Source organism: Gouania willdenowi, chromosome 4 (assembly GCF_900634775.1).
Source record: "Gouania willdenowi chromosome 4, fGouWil2.1, whole genome shotgun sequence".
NCBI classification, from domain to species: domain Eukaryota; kingdom Metazoa; phylum Chordata; class Actinopteri; order Blenniiformes; family Gobiesocidae; genus Gouania; species Gouania willdenowi.
In genome coordinates this window covers 28,181,147-28,201,575 of record NC_041047.1, presented here as the reverse complement: position 1 = coordinate 28,201,575, position 20,429 = coordinate 28,181,147, and the positions used below count along the sequence as shown (strand labels likewise).

At 37.1% G+C, this 20,429-nt stretch overlaps 1 protein-coding gene across 2 annotated transcripts; it reads right to left on the bottom strand.

Annotated features, from left to right (window-relative positions):
- Positions 1 to 2,877: 2,877 nt before the first annotated feature.
- Positions 2,878 to 18,148, bottom strand: creb3l3a (cAMP responsive element binding protein 3-like 3a). 2 transcript variants are annotated; one of them, XM_028443931.1, is made up of 10 exons: positions 17,836 to 18,148; positions 16,614 to 16,727; positions 16,276 to 16,522; positions 15,015 to 15,148; positions 12,766 to 12,867; positions 12,569 to 12,675; positions 9,371 to 9,439; positions 9,100 to 9,184; positions 5,091 to 5,184; positions 2,878 to 3,896 (listed from the first exon to the last, which is right to left on the bottom strand). In XM_028443931.1, the coding sequence occupies exons 1-10, from the start codon at positions 17,854 to 17,856 to the stop codon at positions 3,580 to 3,582; spliced, it is 1,290 nt and encodes a 429-aa protein (XP_028299732.1). In that variant the 5' UTR covers positions 17,857 to 18,148; the 3' UTR covers positions 2,878 to 3,579. The 2 variants fall into 2 exon arrangements, with proteins under 2 accessions (XP_028299732.1, XP_028299733.1); XM_028443932.1 differs by having other exon boundaries at positions 16,276 to 16,519; positions 17,836 to 18,146.
- Positions 18,149 to 20,429: the final 2,281 nt, after the last annotated feature.

The following is a 20,429-nucleotide window of genomic DNA, read 5'->3' as shown; positions in this document are numbered from 1 at the left end:
ATTCATAATCCGTGTAGACACAATTATTGAAATCATATTCAAAAGTTATATGAATTTTTTTCTGTCACATGCTTTGAGCTGTGAGAAATCAAAACTGTAAAATGGGTTTTAAAACTGCTCCTAAAACCCATTTTTATTCCTTGGCTTTTAACCCAATATGAAACTCTGCTCCTGTTTTAGTGCCCTGTGGCTTGTCTCTTTTTCCTGTTTTTTTTGTTTAATTACATCAGTTTTTATTTTGGTTTTACTTAGTTTATTGTATTGTTTTGGTGTTGTTTGTATTTATTGTGTACAGCACTTGTGCCAGCTGTGGCTGCATTAAAGGGCTCTATAAATAAAGTTGAGTTGAGTTATTTTCTGGTTGGTTTTGCAATCCAGAGGGATTTAAACAAAAAAGGCAGTGGCTATCCGTACGGTGTCCGTTTCAATATACCGACATTCTATCCAAATGCAGCACCACTCATTGGCCAGTTTAGGTCACGTAACTAAGACTAAACCTAACCCTAAACCCAACCCTAACTCTAAGACGCTACGTAGGTGCACTTTGGTAAATGTACCAATAGCACCAGGGGTTGTCCGTTTGACAACCGTACAAATAGACACTTTCAACAAAAAATGTCCTGGCAAATTAAACCCTATTCATATTTTTTACATGGTAAATTGTTACACTTCTGCTTTGATATCCAAATTCAACACTTCACTCATGCTCTGCATTGTGGGATTGGCTCGAAGAGTTATCTAAAACAAGAAAACATAAAAAAAAAAAAAAAAAAAAAATAAAAAAAACCCGCCAAAAAAAAAAGAAACGAGCAATAACTCCGGAAAAAAATAATTGCGCACATCTCATTTTCAAACTCCATCAAGGTATTGATAACCTAAAGCCACACACCAAACTTAAACAGTCTCTGAGAAAAGCTGTCCCCTTTAATTCGAACAAATGGACGGACAGACGGACGCACGGACAGACGGACGCACGGACAGACGGCGCTCAAACCCTTATTCCCCTTCCACATTTTGTGGAGGGGGATAAAAAATACCACTATACAAAAAGTCAGCCAGCTTCATGCTAACATCTATGGGAAAACCCATGTATATGCTCATGCTAACATTTACCACGATTGGCAGTGATTTATATAACACACTGTTTATGCTTAACTTTCACAAGGAGTGTTATCAAACAGTACACTTAATCATACTCACAAGCATATGTTTTTTCAAGCCGAAAATACAAGAACTTTGTAGAGACCAGTAGGCTATGGGCTTTCAAGATGGCGACTTCCGACTACTACGGCAACAGTGATAGGTCAAAACACACAAACTCACCAAGAGTAAAGAAAAACGAAACAAAGGCAATGACTCCAGAAAAATTGTTGCGCACTTCTCATTTTTTTTTAACTCCATCAAGGTATTGATATCCTGAAGCCACAGACCAAATTTGGTTATCCTATCTTAAACAGTTTCTGAGAAAAGCTGTCCCCTTTAACTCAGATGGTCGGACGGACGGACGGACAGACGGAGCCCAAATATCCTCCGCCACTTCCACTTTGTGGTGGGGAATAACAACCTATATCCCCCTTCCACTTCGTGGCGGGGTATAATAACATATCCAGTAAGACTGCTGACCAGGTAAGGAATAGAGACAGGCGGGTTGCGGTGTTTTCTTACTCTTTATTGCCTGTAGTATTTAGATGGAGTTCCGTGAGCTCGGCTCAGCTTCGCTCTGCTGCTCCTCTGCAGGAGTGTATGTGCCTACAGTAGTAGTAGTTCTCCCATTCCAACCACTTTCCAGGAATATAATTAATCACACAGAGTCTTTCCCTGAATCACCTCCCCTCTAATCCTTTCTGCCTGGCACACACATCATCATACATTTATTTACAATCTTTGTCCTCATTTGATGTTTTTTCAAGATCTGGTCTATTGGTAGGGAATGTATCCAACACAAATAGTGAATCTCAGAGTATCGTATTTACAGGCATTTACATCACAATTCTACTGTTTACATTTCACCAGTGCATAATTGCCATTTAAGCAGTCGTTAATGTAGGCCGGGCATACTGACTTAAGACACTTTAAATCCTAAAAACATATCTACTTTACTCTTTATTTGAAAAATATTAATAAATCCTTGCAAGAGAAAATGAGTCATGCACTTAATGGCAATGAGGTTTCTTCTCATGTTACTCTTTTAATGCAATCCAAAAAATAATCTTTGTTTTATTACATTGCATGAAGTCTGTGTAGAATTAAGATCTCAAATTTACGAAAAAGAATCCCTAAAAACTTGTGACTACACTATAGAAATACTTATATACAGACCCAAACTTTGCATGTATGTATTGTATGCATATTTTGTAATTGTTTTTTCAAACTGTCACAAAGACTGTAAGGTTACCCTTTTTCAAGATAAAAGAAACATACTGTAAATTATGGCTTGTTTTGAGATTCCTATAAGAAAAAAATAAAAATTAAATCCTTGAAATAGCTTCAGCCCATTTTATGAGGTAAAGGCTGATGTGCATTTTTGGTCAAACTTCAGGTTTATTTAAAAAAAAAAACAAAAAAAAAAAAAAAAAAACTTTAGTGGAACTGGAATTCTTCTGTGTTTGAAGTAAGTGGGGGGATATAATAGTAACGTCACACTCTGTGTAAGAAGACAGACACGTGAGATAAGAGGTATTCTGTTCCAGCATTGGCCCAGTTGTCTGCCTCCCACTAACATCAGACCTATTGTTACTTGACCTTTGAGAAATGGCTGATCCACACGTCAGACCTTTTCATGCGCAGCAGAAAAAAAAAAAAAAGATGGGGGTCACATGGTTTCAAGTTATCAAAGCTTACAACATGGTACAAATTAAACAAAACAATTATACAGCCTCTTAAAATGACTGTTCTTGTTTGAACAACCTTTATTATAGACAGTTTGATACATTTCTCAGCCCCATGCTTCATATGATCAGAACTGTACACATCTATTAGAGGTCTATTTACCCACTATTTCCTGTTGATTAAAATGTCTTAAACATTTTTCGCGTTTTATCAAAGCCAACAGATGCACATAAAAAATTACTTACTAATATAAAACACTATTACAAATAAAGAAGAAACAAACAGATACAGATAAAAGTCCTGATATTATTGAGTCAAAACACCATTTCTGTGAACGGATGCACGAGCTGGAATAGTCTTCCAATCACTATTCAAGACTGTTCCACCTTTACAGCTTTTAAAAAAGAGCTGAAAAAAATGGTTCAAAGCAAATCAGTCATGTGATCATCATCTATAGTAGTTTTTACATCAATAAGAAGCTGCTTTGGTTGGTTGTAAATAGTGTACTGTATATATTATGTCAAGGTCTGTATCTTTTATTGTCATTGTCTTAAATGTTTGAGGACTACGGATTGAAACTAGCTCATGGCTATATCTGGCACATTTTCACTAAGTATTGTACTGGTGTTCAATAATGTACACCGTCCTCTCCAAATAAGCAAATAAAGTAAAGTAATGAGTAAAGCCTAATTAGTGCCAATGGAAATAAATCTACTTGGTGATTCCTGGCTTTAATGTTTCCTCTTTTCGTCACATGTCGTCTGCATGTGGCTGCAGTCTGTTGGAGCGATGTGGATTCAAAGTGACACTGCTGATGTGACCAGTAATTGGGTCCACGTGGAAAGGGCCAATTCTCTCCTCCTGGCTGATGTTTAGAGACCTAGATTCTAAACTTGAATGCTCCCGGCCCACTTCCAGCTTTTCCATCAGAGCTGTAATATCCTCCATTCCGTGCTCTCCTGGGTAATCTGGCTGGGGACGCTCGGATTCACCCTTGGTGGAGAATGGGGAATCGGTGACGTGAAGCACACGGGAAGCCTGAAGGTTCTGCAGTGACCGTGACTGGACTGTAGAAGATAAGATAGATAGCAAATATAATAGGTTCACACCTGAATGGAAATAGAGCTCAGCTTATTGTTGGGTTTTCCTGAGCTGGAAAGACATCTGTGTATTCTTTGGAATTTTACACCTGTGACTTTGTCTGAACTGGAGATTCCGAAACTTCTAAACATGCAAATCACACGTAACACCGGGCTGATGAGTCACTCCAGCTGTTTCATGGCAACAGATTAACATCCATAAATGCTGGTAACTTAGTTACATAGTAACGTGTTAATCTAATTACTATTTCCAAACCAGTAATCATATTAATGTTACTTATCTAAACCACTATATAGTATTATTTATGAAATTTTTCTGACGTATGCGACAAGTCACGTTTTCAGCTTGAGGACAACTCGTGCATATGCAGAGTTTGCAAATGGTCAAAAGTTTTCATTACAGTTTTGAAACCATGTTGAAATGTTATTTATCTAATGTATTTTTTATAAAATAATTTTCTGCTGCTTTGCTTCTATTTATTACTGTTAGTTTCATGTCAAAGATGTTAGTTCTACCTCAGGTATGTAGTATAAGTTTTCAGTGAAATGGTCGCAAACTTTTAAGACTTTAGGTTGGTTCTTCTTCTGTTGCGCTATTCTTCTTCACAATGTAAATGGTGAAGTGACACTGCACCCAGCAGTTCATGTATGGTACTGCAGCAAAAATGAAGCAGAAAGCAGCTGCCGGCCTGATGTTATCATGAATTTACAACATTAAATGACGCGTCGACACTAATTTTTGTAGCCAACATTATCAATTATGATACAAATACTTTTTGCATTATTACATATGTTACACACATTGTGGCTGGCACGAATCTTGAGACGGTTTATACTTTCTATTTTTTCTCTTGCCCCCCTGGCAAGAATGCTCATGTGTTACATACCTATAGTGATCTGTAATATAACATATACTTTTAGAATGAAGTACTATCAAGTAGAATCTTACCAGTTTAAAAGAGTCTCATGCTATAAAAACAACCTGATAACACATAGATTTAATCCTCTGAGTAAAGTTTTCCGGGGGACATAAAACCCTTGGATGGTGAAGCAGCTTTTGAGTCTCTGTGGGTGAGAACCTTTCATGCTGAGGGTGAGAATAAAGTTCATCCATAGAGGTAGGAGGCCTCGTGAAACTATGCACTACTGAAGGTCACTCACGTCTGACTGGACTGAAGTCTCCTTGGCTGACCTTGTTGTCAGAGAAAGGCTTGAGACTTGGGAACAGGATCAGGGAGAAGGACAACAGAAGCACCTAAAAAAATACAGGAAATTATTACAGATATGGATTGAATAAAAACAATTAAAATGATTAAAAATGTCCCTCACCTACTGTAAAGCTAAGCTTAATTTGTGCACATAAAGTCAGTTTATTAGTTACACCAGTTCGACTAATTAAGGAGGCATATTTGTTGACACCAGGTGGACTGGTCTGACCATTTCAGACACTGCTGACCTACTGGGAATTTAATGCAAAATAAACTGCTGACATCACATTTTCACAGAGTTTTTGTTCTGTCATGATAAAATGAAAAGGCTATATTTTTACTGTAGATTTCTCTTGATTGTATTTACTTTAAAAATAACTAACATATTTTAATCTAACTCAATTTTTCAGTGTTAATGTTTCAATATCATTTTTGCATTTTTATATTATACACATATTGAATAATAATTTAATAATTGTGAAATTGAGGGGTTCGAATCGCGCTCAATGTAAGTCATTGTCGTTGTGTCCTTGGGCAAGGAAGTTAACCCACATATACCTAGTATGAAATATGGAAATTGTGCATGAATGTTGGTGGTCAGAGGGGCGGTACTGCACGTACTGCAATGGCAGCCACGCTTTTGTCAGTATGCCCCAGGGCAGATGTGGCTACAATGTAGCTTAACACCACTGGTTTGACTGGTGTGAATGAATAAATGTTTCTGTAAAGTGCTTCGCGTCTCATTGAAAAAAGCGCTATACAAATCCAATTATCATTATTATATTATAAATATTAAAATCAAATTATTTACAATTATAACTCCCCAACACAGTAGACTGTGAAAAGCTGTCTGTGGCAGAAGTAACTTGCGAGCCAACAAAATGTGTGCACTCCTGGTTTAGACATTACCGCTTAATCATGGTGTCAAAAACATGAGTTACTTTTGGGGGAAACCCTCCCACAAATTAGACCGGGGAGGGATATTTTGAGCATTGTACAGTATATTACCCCTAAAAATAGTACAATTCTGCCTCAAGTATAAGTTATTAAACAATTTAATTTTGTAGGTATTTCTCTGCAGAAATATGGGTGGCTTCTGCAAAAGGAAAATTATTTTACATTAACCTGCTGTCTTATATAGTCAATACATCACATACATTTGTCAGGATTCGGGATCAGCTGGTTAATAAGACAACCTGTAACTCAAACACGTGTTTGAGTTTAATTTGAATCAGAGGTGTTTTTTTTTCTTATTTCAGTTATGTAAACTATCATTTCTTATTCAATAGTACTACATAAACATGCCTACAACATGGGAAAAAATGGGATATAAGTTGTTAAATATTACACAATATATACACATACACACACACACACTGATTATACTGTATGAATATATATATATATATATATATATATATATATATATATATATATATATATATATATATATATATACACAGATCCCATCCCCACCAATCTAATTATAGGTCACATTATACATATTTTCAAGAAAATAACAGGTTCAGGTTTAATATGACGCTTCAACATATGTATTCCACAAAAAATTTTAAAATACATAATCTGTGCAAAATGAGAATTCTTATTCAACTTTAGTTATGGAAAAAGTGCCATAAATTAGTTTTGATCGGTTTGCTACATTAGCTAAGGAGGAAGAAGCAGGGACGAGGGAGATTATGGTGCTATGAAGTGATATTGTGAATTATCCAGCAGTTTACAGCACCACATGCTAACACAGAACATGTGTGGACCTGAGTAGATTATTGATAATGTTGCGAGAGAAAACCATCAACTACCCGGGCCAAACGGGTCAGCTCCGCATGTTGGGAGGAAGAGGAAGTTATGTTTATGTGATCGACAGCAGATACAAAATACAGTAAGCCTGTGAGCCAGATAGCAAAATAATTGGTGACATGTAGGTGGCAGCAGAGCACCTTTGGATGAGAGATCACCCGTGATGGACAGAACTCAGAGGGCGAGGAAAGGAGTTTACAAGACAGAAAATGGTGCTAAGATAGTTGATGCTGAAGTTCCCAGCAGCGTACACTCAACCAGAGCATGTGTAGAACTAAGTGGACTATTGAGAATGTCGAGATGGTGAGAGAAAACTATCAATAAAACGGGGCAAGCAGTGACAATCTGCATGTCCGGCAGAAGGAGGAAGCTGCGTGTGGAGACTGACGGGGGAGAGACTTGGAGGAATGCCAAAATACAGTAAGAACTCCATTCATGGCAAAATAATAATAATTTTGCCATCAAAAGCCCTGTCTGAGTGTTTTTTTGTTGTTGTTTTTCATAAGGAAACAATGTTCAGCTGTTAAGGGTTGTCACTAAAGCAAAAAAAAAAAAAAAAAAGAAAAATTGCTTTAATGTCATTGTTTTTTCAGCTTTTTGCTCTGGAACTGAAGATTTGTGTAGAACTTGCTCTATTCAACGGATGATTACGGGAGAACGAAACAAGCCAGAAACATTTTTTTTCTTTTTCTGATGAAAGTAGAGGCTTCAATCTTTCAGAATCTGGTGTCAGATTACAGATAGTCATAATACAAAATATTCTGTGGGTCTTTAAAAATCTGTCAAAAGGCTCAAAAATGGCTGGCACTGAGGGGGTAGAAATTCTGAAAATGGCTGGCACTGAATGGGTTAAATGTCTTGTATTATTGTTATTATACACTTTGAATGAGAAGCTAGTTTTCCCTCCTGTTGAGGGATGTGAGAGTGTTGATGAGCAAATAGGGTATTTATGAAGAAATTATTGCTGTATTGTTTGTGTGTGAAATGTGCTATGTGAATGGAGATGTATTGATTGCCATTGATCGGAGTGTACACATGCAAACAGCTATGACATATTACAATTCACCATAGTCTCCTGTTTGGACTATTCATTTGAATCTTTTATGTTATCCCTCTTTAAAGCAGCATAACATATGTAGAGTGTTTGCATACATTTATCATTAAAATGTGTGTATTTAACTTGAAACGATAAAAAAAAAGATAATGTTAACTTGTTTTCCTATCTTGTAAAATGACTCCTGACTGTTCGCCAGGGAAGGACTGGCCATCTGGGATACCGGGCATCGCCCTGGTGGGCCGTCACCCCAAAGTGGGCTGGTCCAGTCTGCTACATTTTTTTTGAGGATCGAGTAGAGGCAGACATAGTAACATGTGGCCAAAAGTGGTCTAAAAATGGCAAAAAACGTGGCAAGTAAAGAGTGAGAAGTGACTAAAAAAAATGGGCAAATTAAAGAGGAACCGGGTGGTATGTAATGGCAAACTGTAGCTTACGTAAATGGGCAAAATGTGGCAAACAATAGTGAAAAAGGGCAAAATGTGGAACAAAAAGAGGAAAAATGTAGGGGGAAAGGAAACAAGTGATATTTATTGGGCAAAAGTGAGCTTGTTTAAATAATTAAATAAAGGACAAAAACTGAATAAAATGTCAAAAAGAACCTGCAAAAATGGACGAAAAATAGGAAAAAAGTTTTATTTTTTGGCAAAAGAAATAACTAAAGTCTGAAAAAAGTGTCAGAACCTTTTGAAAAGAGGCACAAATGGCACAAAGGAAGTTCCAAAATGGGCCAGAGGGAAATGTAGGTAAAAAGTGGTCAAAAGTTCCCTGTTTTAAGCTTTTCTGGGGGAATAATAATTAAATTGAAGACATAAAAAGCCACATGTAGTGGGCTGGTCTGGACAGAAAATGCCAGGACTGGATTTTTGTCCCAGTCTACTCCTGTAGTTTGCCATTAGTATGAATAAAGACTGTATGTTCCTTTTTGTGAGCACTGGTCTGTTTTCTTGCCCAGTGTACACATATTTAGACTGGCATCTGGAGGGAATTAATCCAGCTGTAACAGTTGAACTGTAATGAAGGCATTTTGAAATAGAACACCATATGGAAGGTTGATTTATCTGTCGAGCACATGTGCAGCAGAAATCCATACCAGTACGCATGTCCCAGTCTGGGCTGGCTTATTGGACGTATTCATGACCAGAGCCTGCAGCCTGCGCAGCTGTTCCATCAGTGACCTGCAGTGAGAAACAAAGGGAAGGCAAAGACAAAAGAGAGTTGAGAATGGAAGGGAAGAATTTGAAGAAGGGCGAGACAGATTACCAGAGACAATGTGAACGTGAGACGTGTATTATCTGGATGCCAAGAAATTCTAAAGGAAGTTATGAGAATTGAAATAGAAAAATCAATTCGAAATGACTCACATGTTGCATTTCTCCAGCTGGGACACTTTTCTCTGCAGCTCTTGGTTGTGTGCAGTGCAGGCTGCCATCCTATATGATTACAGAGGAAACAGCAGCAGGTGAAATCCTAAGTGATGTAAACTATTCCCTGTATTTACTATGAAAGTTGCTAAAGGAGCATAGGGCAGAATCAAGAAATGAGACCCCATAGTGACACAACGGCCATTAGTGTAACTACAGCCATCAGCCAAGCAGACACAGGGGTGTGCATGAACTCTTTAGCACAGCTGTGGAACCAAACAGTAGTTAGGTCCACCGCGCTTGTCTTCTTCCAAGCCGTATTCATCTTCATCTTCGTCTTTGTGTTCCTTTTTTCTTTATTTCTGGAGAGTGAACGCCTCTCCAAGAACGCACATCACGTCACGTCTGCAGAACTACGTGGAAAATTCGGGACCGGAATTGCAGAACAAAATGCAATTTGTTCTGCAATTCTGTATCACACAGTTTGTTCAAGGCAATAAGGATAAATGTGTTTGGGCTCATTTTTTTTGGTTTTAAACACTTCATCACCCATTAGCATTAAAAGGCCTAAAATGAATGTTTATTTTTCCACAAATCTCACCCTATGTTCCTTTAAAGGGGACATATCATGCTAAATCCACTTTTTTAGCCCTTGAATACATTTTGTTGTATATTTAGAGTGTTTAGAAGTACAGAAAAGTTCAAATTAGTCTCTTCAGGTGCTCCGTAGATATCTTTATATTCTGTTTTGCTCATATTTTTCAATCTGTTTCGATTTTTCGATTCGCTATTACGTTTTTTGAACAATAACGTCAGCGGAACTGCCAAATTAGGACATCGACTCCAGGCCCAACACTTCGAGCAATCCGCCATTTATATTTCTCGCTTTTATTTTGTAGTCCAAGCTCAAGGATGCTGACGTTACGAGAGGATGAGTCAAAATGTTGGGTTGTTGGATGTAGTAACCCACACGCTTCATTACACCGTCTCCCAGCATCAGAACCTTTTCAAAGTGCCTGGTTGAGTTTTATTTTTCACGGAAATGTACCCATATCTGTGGGTAAGGTCATTTTTGTGTGTGTGAAGCACTTAATGGATGACTGCTTCAGCAACCTCCACCAGTATAAAGAAGGATTTGCCAAAAGACTTCATCTGATTGAGGGTTCAATTCCTTCTATCTTTGGAGACGACAAACACAGCACTTCGGTAAGCTGTAAATATCGCTAAAAAGTGTGATGATAAGACGTCCCTGTCATTGTTTTGTTAGCATTAGCAGTTGCACCGTCTTCATATGTTAGCGCTGTGTGCTCGTTTTAGATCCTTGATGATATGGCCTACGTGATCTAATTTAAGTCTAAAGTTTTCATTAGTCATTTTATTTTTCCGTTTTTGTCTCCGAAAAGACTGTATTAAAATGCATTTCGTGACGTTAGCTTGGCGCTAGCGTTAGCTCGGCGCTTGTGTTAGCTCACTTGTTAACATCCATATGAAGACGTTGTTCTGCAGGTTCATCATCTTCATTTTCATCTCACTCCGACTCTGGTTGGAACATGTAAGGCTGGAGGGACAAATCTTCCGTTGTTGACATTTTGTCAAAAACGTGTGAATAAACATTTTTTGCACCGCGAGACAATCGTATCTCTTCTATCAAACTACAAAAATGGCCGAGCAGGGTGGAGTTGAACCGAGTGTCACCTGGAGAGGGGGCGGGGTATGAAGTGTCTCATTTGCATTTAAAGAGACCGCACCAAAAACGAGTTGCTCTCAGAAGCACATCAGAAAAGGGGCCTGTGGAGCTATAATAATGAGGAATTCAGACCCAAGCATTGCAGTTCCGCTTTATATAGACCACAACTGTATGATTTATATGTAAAAAAAGGAAGGACTTAAATGCATGATATGTCTCCTTTAAGTTAGTTTAAAAGAATAAAAATACAAAAATTTTATGTGCAACAATTCATTTTTATTTAGATGTTCCTTTATTTATGAATGCGGATTCTTTTAAGATTGGACCAACTTTCATCCACTTGGTAAATGATGCCTGTTTTTTGTGTAAATCAATATAGTTAAAACAGCAAAGCCCTGATTATTTTTTCTTTTCATTTATTATTCTCACCAAGATGCTTTCCCTGAGTAGGTCTAACAAAAACAATTCCATGACGTAACTAATAGTTTTCTTCAAATTAAAGTAAATCATTTCTTTTCGAGTAGGAAAGGTGCAATGATGTGTCTTTCACCTGAAGAGCCCCTCAAAGTTCATGAAATTTTTTTTTGTCTAAGTTTGTTCATGTTTAGTTGTCACCTTAATCCTGATTTTAATTCTTCAATATATTTCGTTGAACAACATTTGCTGTCAGCCTTTGAATTTTCTCTATTATCCCTGCTAGATGTTTTCTTCACACAGACAGTTTGAAATGTTTCTACGAAGCTAATAGAAAATATGCAAAACATGTTTGAGGCAAATACCTGATATATTAATGTGTCATCAGAGGTGTAAAGAGTACTGATGTATTTTACTCAAGTAGAAGTACTGTTACTTGATTGAAATTGTACTCAAGTACAATAACAAGTAAGTCATACATAAAATACTCACTTTAATTTTCATAAAGGCATCTGTATAAAAATAAGAGGTTTGTCAAAATGTATATCGCTTTTAAATAAAGTATCACCAATGAATTCAATTCAAAATTTAAAAAAATGCCCAGGTTCTAAGTATAGCTATATTTATGAACTATGAAATTGAAAAAATAACCTCCATTCAATGTTGTTTTGACATTACGTTTAATTTGGTTGGTCGTCTATGATGTGATGCATTTGATTGTTGTCTGGTCATTTCATGTTTTGTAGTTTCACAATGTCCGTTGATCATTTTAAAACAAAAAATAATAATTTACTCAGTAATGGTTGGGTGTAGAAATGTAATTAATTACTTTACTTCTTTTAAAACATACTTAAGTACATATAAAATTACTGATTTGAAAAAGGAGAAGTACCCATAAAAGCAACTCAATTATAGTACGTGAGTACTTAATACTCAATACTTTCACCTCTGCGTGTCATTGATTTACACAATCAAACACACATTTTTAGTGCTCATGCTTTCTGTAAGTAATGAATCACATTTGTGTAGGTGACATGCTACAGTAAAGTGGATAAAACCTTATCATTCTCATTTCTTCTCATAAATCGAAGCGTTACCTGCTTTCCAGACCGTCAATGTACTCCTTCTTCTTCTTCCTGCTCTCCTGTGCAGATTGCTTATTTCGAATCTTTCTGCGTATTTTCTTCAGAACTCTTTCTTCATACTGATTAAGTTCAAGTGAGGAAAATAATGTTACATTTTGATATAAACCTTTAGATGCCATGGCAGCCATCAGGAATTGATATCACATTACCTTCGTCAGAGGCAGCTGGCTCGGCAGAGTGAGCCCTTCCTTTGCGAGGAGCTTCTTCTCGTCCTCATTGAGAATCAGCTCCTGAGTGGACTTTTGAGACGCCTGTGGGTGGAAAAGGTGAGATAGGAATGCCAATATTATAAATATATATTAATACGACTTTCTTCTATCACATATTGTCCACTGCTCTCCAACGGATTGGTTAAAAAAGTGTGTGTTATCAGCCTTCCTCGATCATTCCAACTTCATGAATATCTCACAGCCCAAATACAACTGCCTTTGGCTTTTTCATATTGAACTGGATTGAAATCATGAAAGCTTCTCATTTTTACAAAATGAGCTATCAGCAGCACCTCTGTGGTGATCTTCTGACAGCATTGTCCGAGACTTGATTAAAGGATCCATGTTAAGCTAAATCGACTTTTCTGTGCTTCAAACATCATAAAGTGCTATTTGGGCTTCATACACATTCCCAAAGTGTTTTTTTCATTGATTTCCTCAATCGTTAGTTAGAGGGTAATTTGCTCCTTTCTTACTGCAGGGCGAACCCAAACACCTCGCTTCAATTTGATGACGCGTCCACTTTGATGACGAATTTGATACGGAAGTCAGTGTCCCGTCTATAGACACGCCCACTCATGACAATGCATAAGTAGGCCACTAATCAGCCTGTTTGTGCTGCTGAGTCACTGCTAACAGCAGCTCATTAACCTGATATGTTTAGCATTGTGTAGCTGAGAAAAATGCTGTGAATTAGTTTTTCCACATTTATTTTCATAAGCATTTTCAACAGCAGAATGAGCACCTGGAATACGCACAGCTTACTTTATATTACTGTGCTAAGGCTGAAAAAGTACTGTTTTAATTTTAGGGCAGCTGTTTTGTGCTTTATATGCACATCATTTATGGTTGTTTTATAGCAGTTGATCAACAGTGGATTATTATATTATTACAGCACTAATATGAAGCTGTATGGACACAAATGACCCAAAATAAATAATACATTCTTTAATTCTAAGTAACTCAAAAGTTACTTTTTCCAGTAACGCATTACTTTTTGGTGTAAGTAATCAAAATAGTAACTGAGTTACTTTGTGAATGAAGTAACTAGTAAAGGTAACTAGTTACTTTTTTTCAGTTACTAGCACAACACTGCATGAGACCTTTAAGGAGCTTTTAAGGAGAATTTTAATGTTGTTGTAATTTATGATAAAATCAGGCCGTTGGCTGCTTTCTGCTTCATTTGTGATGCAGTACCCCACATGAACTGCTGGGTGCAGTGTTGCTTCAAAAATCTAAATAAAAAATTTCTACAAAAAGACCAATTAAAGGTATAGCCTGTAATCCTGTTGAGAAAAAAACATTTTTATTATACTGGTTGAAATGAGTCAACACATTATGTGTTCAGAAAACCCCCCAAAAAGAATCCGACCTGTATAGCAGCTGGAAAAACGGAATCCAATTCCTGCAATTCAGTCCGATTGGAAAGACCCAATCAGATGCCTTCATGTCTTGTTCTGCCCACACCCCCATGTGACCCTCCCTTTTCCCTGTACTGAAATGACTGAGTTGACTCTCCTCAGTCCTGTCAGATGCGCGTTTAGGTTTGTGGGGGCGTGGCTTTGAACAGAGCACTGATGGTAGGGATAGAAGGGGGTGGACCTTAGAGGAGGTGCAACATTTTAATCTTGCTCCAACATTGCACACCATACCTTTAAAAGCACATCTGACTAAAAAAGTGATCAAATTTTATGAAATTATCAAGGACAGGAAAGTGATTCTTGCAGTTTATAAAACATTGTACACATTAACTGCAAAACATATTAAAACATTTTTGAAGATGAAAGATTTCTTGCTGCTACATCGAACATCAGTAGTTATTGCCTGTTCTTGTTGAGAGGTGTTTGCATGTTCTCACAGTCTAAAAACAGTGCTTTGTCAATGCAGCATCCCTCTGTGATTGACTGATTACCTCTCAACTTTGTACTCAGTTTTGCATCTAAAAGAAGGCTTGTTTGATGCGCTACAACCTCAATAAGGTCAGCTGGTAAAGAAAATTGCTGGATGGATATAGTTTGCAATTCCCAAGTTTTCAGATTTCTTTGGCCTCTTTACAGGAGGCAAACAAGTACATTCTTGCTTGATTCAATCATCCCTCATCCATACGTAATAATTATGGAAACATGCAAACAATCTTAAATCAGGTGCACAATGCAAAGGCACTTTTACAATTCATTTCACACACTCACTGGTTCAGGTGTTCCCGAGAGCAGCAGGTCTTTGACAGTCAGCGGCAGGCCAGAGGAAAGCTGTGCTCCTTGTCCAACAAAGGGATATTGTGTAATCCTTGTTTTACCAGATGGGAAGCTGCACTCCCAACCATCTACACAGGCACAACACAGTGTAAGGATCAATAAAGAAGGGTTCAACCAGTTTTGTGTACATGCTTTGTAGGTGTAAAGTGTTAAAACACTATTATTTTACATATGTGCCTTTTATTTAAAAATAAATAAATAAAATTAATGGTAAAACACTATTTGAAGTTTTATACATCAGGCTGACATTACGCTGTCATCGTCTTTCTTTAGCATGAATAAGGTGTCGTGAAGGCCAACATTAAGTGTCATTCGCTAAATTATGACACCTTTCACTAAATAATGACACCTTTGGAGCTATGTTGGCATTTTTGGGGGATTTAGTGTGGTTAGGTAGGGTTAGGGTTACGAACAACACTTAAAGCTGCACTACCTGATTTTTTAACCATGACGGAGGGGCGTGGCTGAATTTGAACCATAAATCCCATCCCCCACTCTGATAATCCCTCCTCTCACGGAAGTGCATGAAATCGCGCACAAGAGCTGAACGTGCACTACCGGTAAAACACGTTGCCATGTAAAAGGATGCACACATAATATAGGATAATGTAACATTAGATTATCTGTCTAGAAAGAAAACAGCCACTTACGCGTCCAAATTTTGTCCAAGACTGAAAACAAGTTTGCACCGTGCACGCGCTTCTCTATATATCGCGGCAGCCAATGAGGAGGCTCCTTTGTGGGCTCTGCTCACCCCTCCTTTCTCTAAATCCTGTGATTGGAGCTGGATGGGGTGACTGCCAACATTTTGTTTTATTACCTAAAATACTGAACTATAAGAAACAGACAGGTGGAAGATGTACAGTTTTTTTTAGAAATGATTATTTTTACGATATACTATATGCAAATAAGAATTTTTTTTAATTAAAGAAAGGTGTCATGTCATAATGACAGCGTAATGTCATAAGCAACAACAACAACAACAACAACAACAACAACAACAACAGCAACAACTCTAACAAAAAGTAAAGTAGCAAGGATCATGAAGAATGACAATTTCCAATGTTTCCAATATTTGTTTTTTAAATTATATATTATAAGTAAAAAAAGAATCAATGTGTAGAAAATGTAGCCCCAAACGGAGTCCTATACTGTATGTTTTAACTAATCTTCCTTGTATAAGAGGTTTTCTTACTGAAATCAAGTGAAACATTTGCTTCCAGGGCAGCTTTGTTTTGGGGTTTTATATTGAAGAACTGCATTTCTTCAGGGGGACTCTCGGGACGCAGAGGACTGTCCATCTGGTCGGAAGGAGGATCCTCGCTAATCCCACTGTCACTGTGAGTGGGAGACCAGAGTGGCGAGGCTGCCACAGTTTGACTTCCACTCAGAAGTGCTTTAAGGAAGTCATCGTGCGTCTGCTGGGCTGGTTGCAGCATCTGCTGAGAGAGAACCTCATTGTCAGTCTCAGAAACAAAGAGCCACACCGTGTGCGGAGTGACAGAGTAAATACAAAAGCATTGGATGACGCACATTGGATTCCTCGAATGGCCAGATGTGGTTGTTGTCATGGTTACCAGTTTGCTCATGAAGAATCCCATCACTTTGGTTGAATAGCCAGTCTAGCAGCTCCTTGTTATCACAACTCTGAAATGTTGTCAAAAGAGATGTAAAATGTACTGATATATTCTACTCAAGTACAAGTACTGTTACTTGATTGAAATTGTACTCAAGTACAAGTAAGTCATACATAAAATACTCAAGTAAAAAAGTAGCTTCATTAAATAGCACTCAAAGTAAAAGTTACTAGTTACTTTCACCACCCACATCCATTTTTGGAAATAAATCTTTCCACGATTCCCATGCATACAGTAAACATCTTAAATATAAACTTAAAAAGAAAGAGACCAAATCTTGCACAATTGGAACTTAATGTATTTTTCACAAAGGCATCTGTAATAAATACAAGGTTTGTCAAAATATAGAATTTAAAAAATAAAATAAAAGAACACCAATGACTCAGGCTCTAAGTATAGATACATTTATGAACTATAAAACACTGTCATGCCAAATGTTCTATGTGGGTTACAACATAATAGGTAGAAAGCCCATCCTGAACCCAAGAAAGTAGCTGGGGGTTAATCAAAAATGGCACGACTAAGGACATATTGATTATGTTCAATATGCCTTTATAAACTGTTGAAATAAACAGTTTATGAAGAGAACATAAAACAGAAAAAAATATATAATAAAAAACACTAATTTACTCAGTTATTGTTGGGTGTAGAAATGTAGAAAATGACTATGAAGTAAAATTACTGATTTAGAAATATACTCAAAAAAGTACCCATAAAACAACTCAATTACAGTAATGTGAGTACTTGTAATCCGTTACTTTCATCTCTGGTTATCAAGACATTTAACATAACAGAAGACCTTTTCTTGTCGTTCTTTAAGGGGAACACAAACTAAATCTTGTTTGCGCTGCCAATTTACATTTTTTACCCAAAATCCACGACAATGTTCAATCAAGAATAAGTTACAGTACTGCAGTTTAGCTTCATGAATCTAACATTTTGTTTGGTTGTTCTTTAAAGTGGTTTAAACCACTTTCTTTAAATTAAACACTTATTTAATTACTATTTTTTTTATCAATGTGGAAGTTGGCTCTTTCCACTCATGTTCTGCTACAGTAACCTAAGCGACCAAACCAGAGTAAAAAAAAAAAAAAAAAATAGATTCTCAAAGCTTTTACCTGATCTATGTAGTGGTCCATTGCTTTGTTCCTTCAGTGGCACAATTATACAGCTCCCAAACAGGTAAAATCGTCCAACAGTTTGCTTTGTCTCCGTTCCTCAAGTATCTTTGCTGAATCTCCGTTTTTTTCAGGTCCAAAGATTAAACTCCAACACTATGCACCCAGCTGACTCACTCTCTGGTTTGTCATTGGTGCTAAGAAAATGTACCAGATTTACCACGTACACACAAAGTGTACGAGTCGGTTCGTCTGGAGACAAAGAACATAAAATCTCCTGGAAACATGAGAAAGGCCAAAGTCTATTGTTTCCTGTTCTTGTATTTTAATGATTGTGTATTGACATAAAGATAACTCTGAACTTTGACTTACTAATAACCTACAAAGACCGGCATTATTCTCCACAACAACCCCTAACAATGACGTAATATGGCCTTTGTATTAACTAAGGTTATGACCTTTCAACCCAATAGAGATAAGAAAAACAAAAAAGCAAATTATAACCGTCTGGCGTGTAGTAGATCTTGTGATGTTTTATTATCGCAATATCTTGTACAATATATCGCCGCGCCTTTATTAAACACAACCACAAGTGCTTCTTCTTAAAGAGAAAATCCATCTTATTTGAAACACTACTCAGACAGGCATCACAAATACCAGCTTATAAAGGCAAGGCAAGGCCAATTTATTTATATAGTGCATTTCATACATAAGAAAATATAATGTGATTTACTTAAAATAAAAAGTCATTTAGAAACTATTACACAGAGTTTTAAAATCAACAATAAAAGCCATTAAACAGACACCAGTATACGTGACAATGTTAGAACTGTAAAAGGAAACGTGTCAGGAAAAGCTGTTATAGAATACAGCATATTTTGCTTTTCAATAGATGCTCTGTCAATCAAAGTTTGAGGATTTACCTCCTAATATATGAGAAAAGCAGAAGTGTATGTGCATTGACTAATATTTATTTTTGCAGGAAACACCTACAGGAAGCAACTCTTTATTATTCCGAGGAGTCACATGTCATGTTTGATCACAGAAATGTAATAAAGTCCAGCAGGAGAAAGAAACTAACATGTAGTTGGGATGAAACAAAGCTTTTGATTTTAACAATCAGAAAAAAAGAGAAAACAGGGATTTTCGATGCTGCTATTTAAAATCTGCTGCAGGAAAAGGTGGGCAGTTGTATATACTGTACGTCATCCCATTAGTGTGCTCAAACTGAATGCTAAGACAATCTGTCAGATGGAGTTTCTTCTCCAGTCTAGGCCACATGCATGACTTCATAATTATTGCTTTGTTATCTGATGGTAGACAGTTCCAAAGGGCGAAGACTCCCTCCTTTGACTTTTCATGAAATAAACTCCAGCACCCATGGATCAATGCAGTGGCTCTTTGATCCCATATGTTCTCTTTGTTTTAAATGAATGTTTTAGTCTTCTTTCAATCATTCATTGTTATACTTTACAAATCAGTTAGTTCCGTTAAATACCATTAATAACCATGAAATCTTGGGCTACACTTACCGCATGCAGGTCTTAATGCACAATTCAGATTTTTTCAAAACATTTTGAAAGATTTTTTAGAGATTGTTCTTATTACATATTAAATGCGTCTTCGATTAGTGAGTATGAATGGAATGGGACCCTGAAGTGACCCGCATGTACAGAAGAGGAATGTACGGTGTTTACAGGAGTAAATATGGAAGAGTCCAGTGTAGGACTTTGTGTTGCGCTGAGAAATATTCTTTCCAACAGAAGTCAGCACAACATAACTTTAAGGAGACTGGAAAAAAAGAGAGCCCAGTTTATAGCTCTTGCTGTTTGCAGTGTGATGGCTGCTACATCTTTACAATGGACTGTTGGGATGTGAAGTGCATTAAAGCACTAAATATACATATGTCCTCACAGCAGACCTGAGAGACTTTCATTTTTGAGTACATGTACCATGATGTGTTCAGAGACCAGGGCCCAGTGGCTTATATCAATAATTTGAAGAATACCTACATTTCTAGAGATGGAATGACGTAGGAGTTGGATAGAAAGCGCCTCGGCCGTCCAGACTTCAGAATGTATCAGATCAGATTTAGGACCACATATGAAAGTGACCTGGGTTTGATCTGAAAAAAATGGTATTGTGCTGTTTAGACTGTCTTTAACAGATCGGATACAAGTCGCATAGGGGAATATATCCTTTGCAAAGGGGTATATATCCATCATTCTTGGGCTCCAAAAAAAAAAAAAAGATATTACATATAGCACATATTTCCAACTTTTATCTTTCCTTATAAACTGCTGCATACTGAAGTAAAACAGTTTTTGAAAAATCTCATTTTTTATTGGGGTTGAATTACCTGCAACTGGCAGAGTTTTGATGCTGACAGTTTTTTCCTCATCTACGTTGAGTGTGATGTATGCAGGTTTTCATGATAAATGACAGAATACATTCATTCATTCTTGCGTGCAGCTGTGGAGTGACTGGTGAAGAGGAATTATTTAATGCCAGATACACTCTGCATTGCCTTGCAGAAGGCTTCACCTTTGCCTCTAGGGAAACTGTCTTCAAACTCCAAGGTCAGCATCCTGACA

Excerpts from the sequence above, each read along its gene's own strand:
- creb3l3a (XM_028443931.1), bottom strand. The coding sequence starts at position 17,856 with ATGGACCACTACATAGATCAG. Across the intron at positions 9,440-12,568 it reads ATTGACGGTCTGGAAAGCAG|GATGGCAGCCTGCACTGCAC; the intron begins GTAACGCTTCGA and ends GTAATCATATAG. Across the intron at positions 3,897-5,090 it reads AGACTTCAGTCCAGTCAGAC|TCCAGTCACGGTCACTGCAG; the intron begins GTGAGTGACCTT and ends TATCTTCTACAG.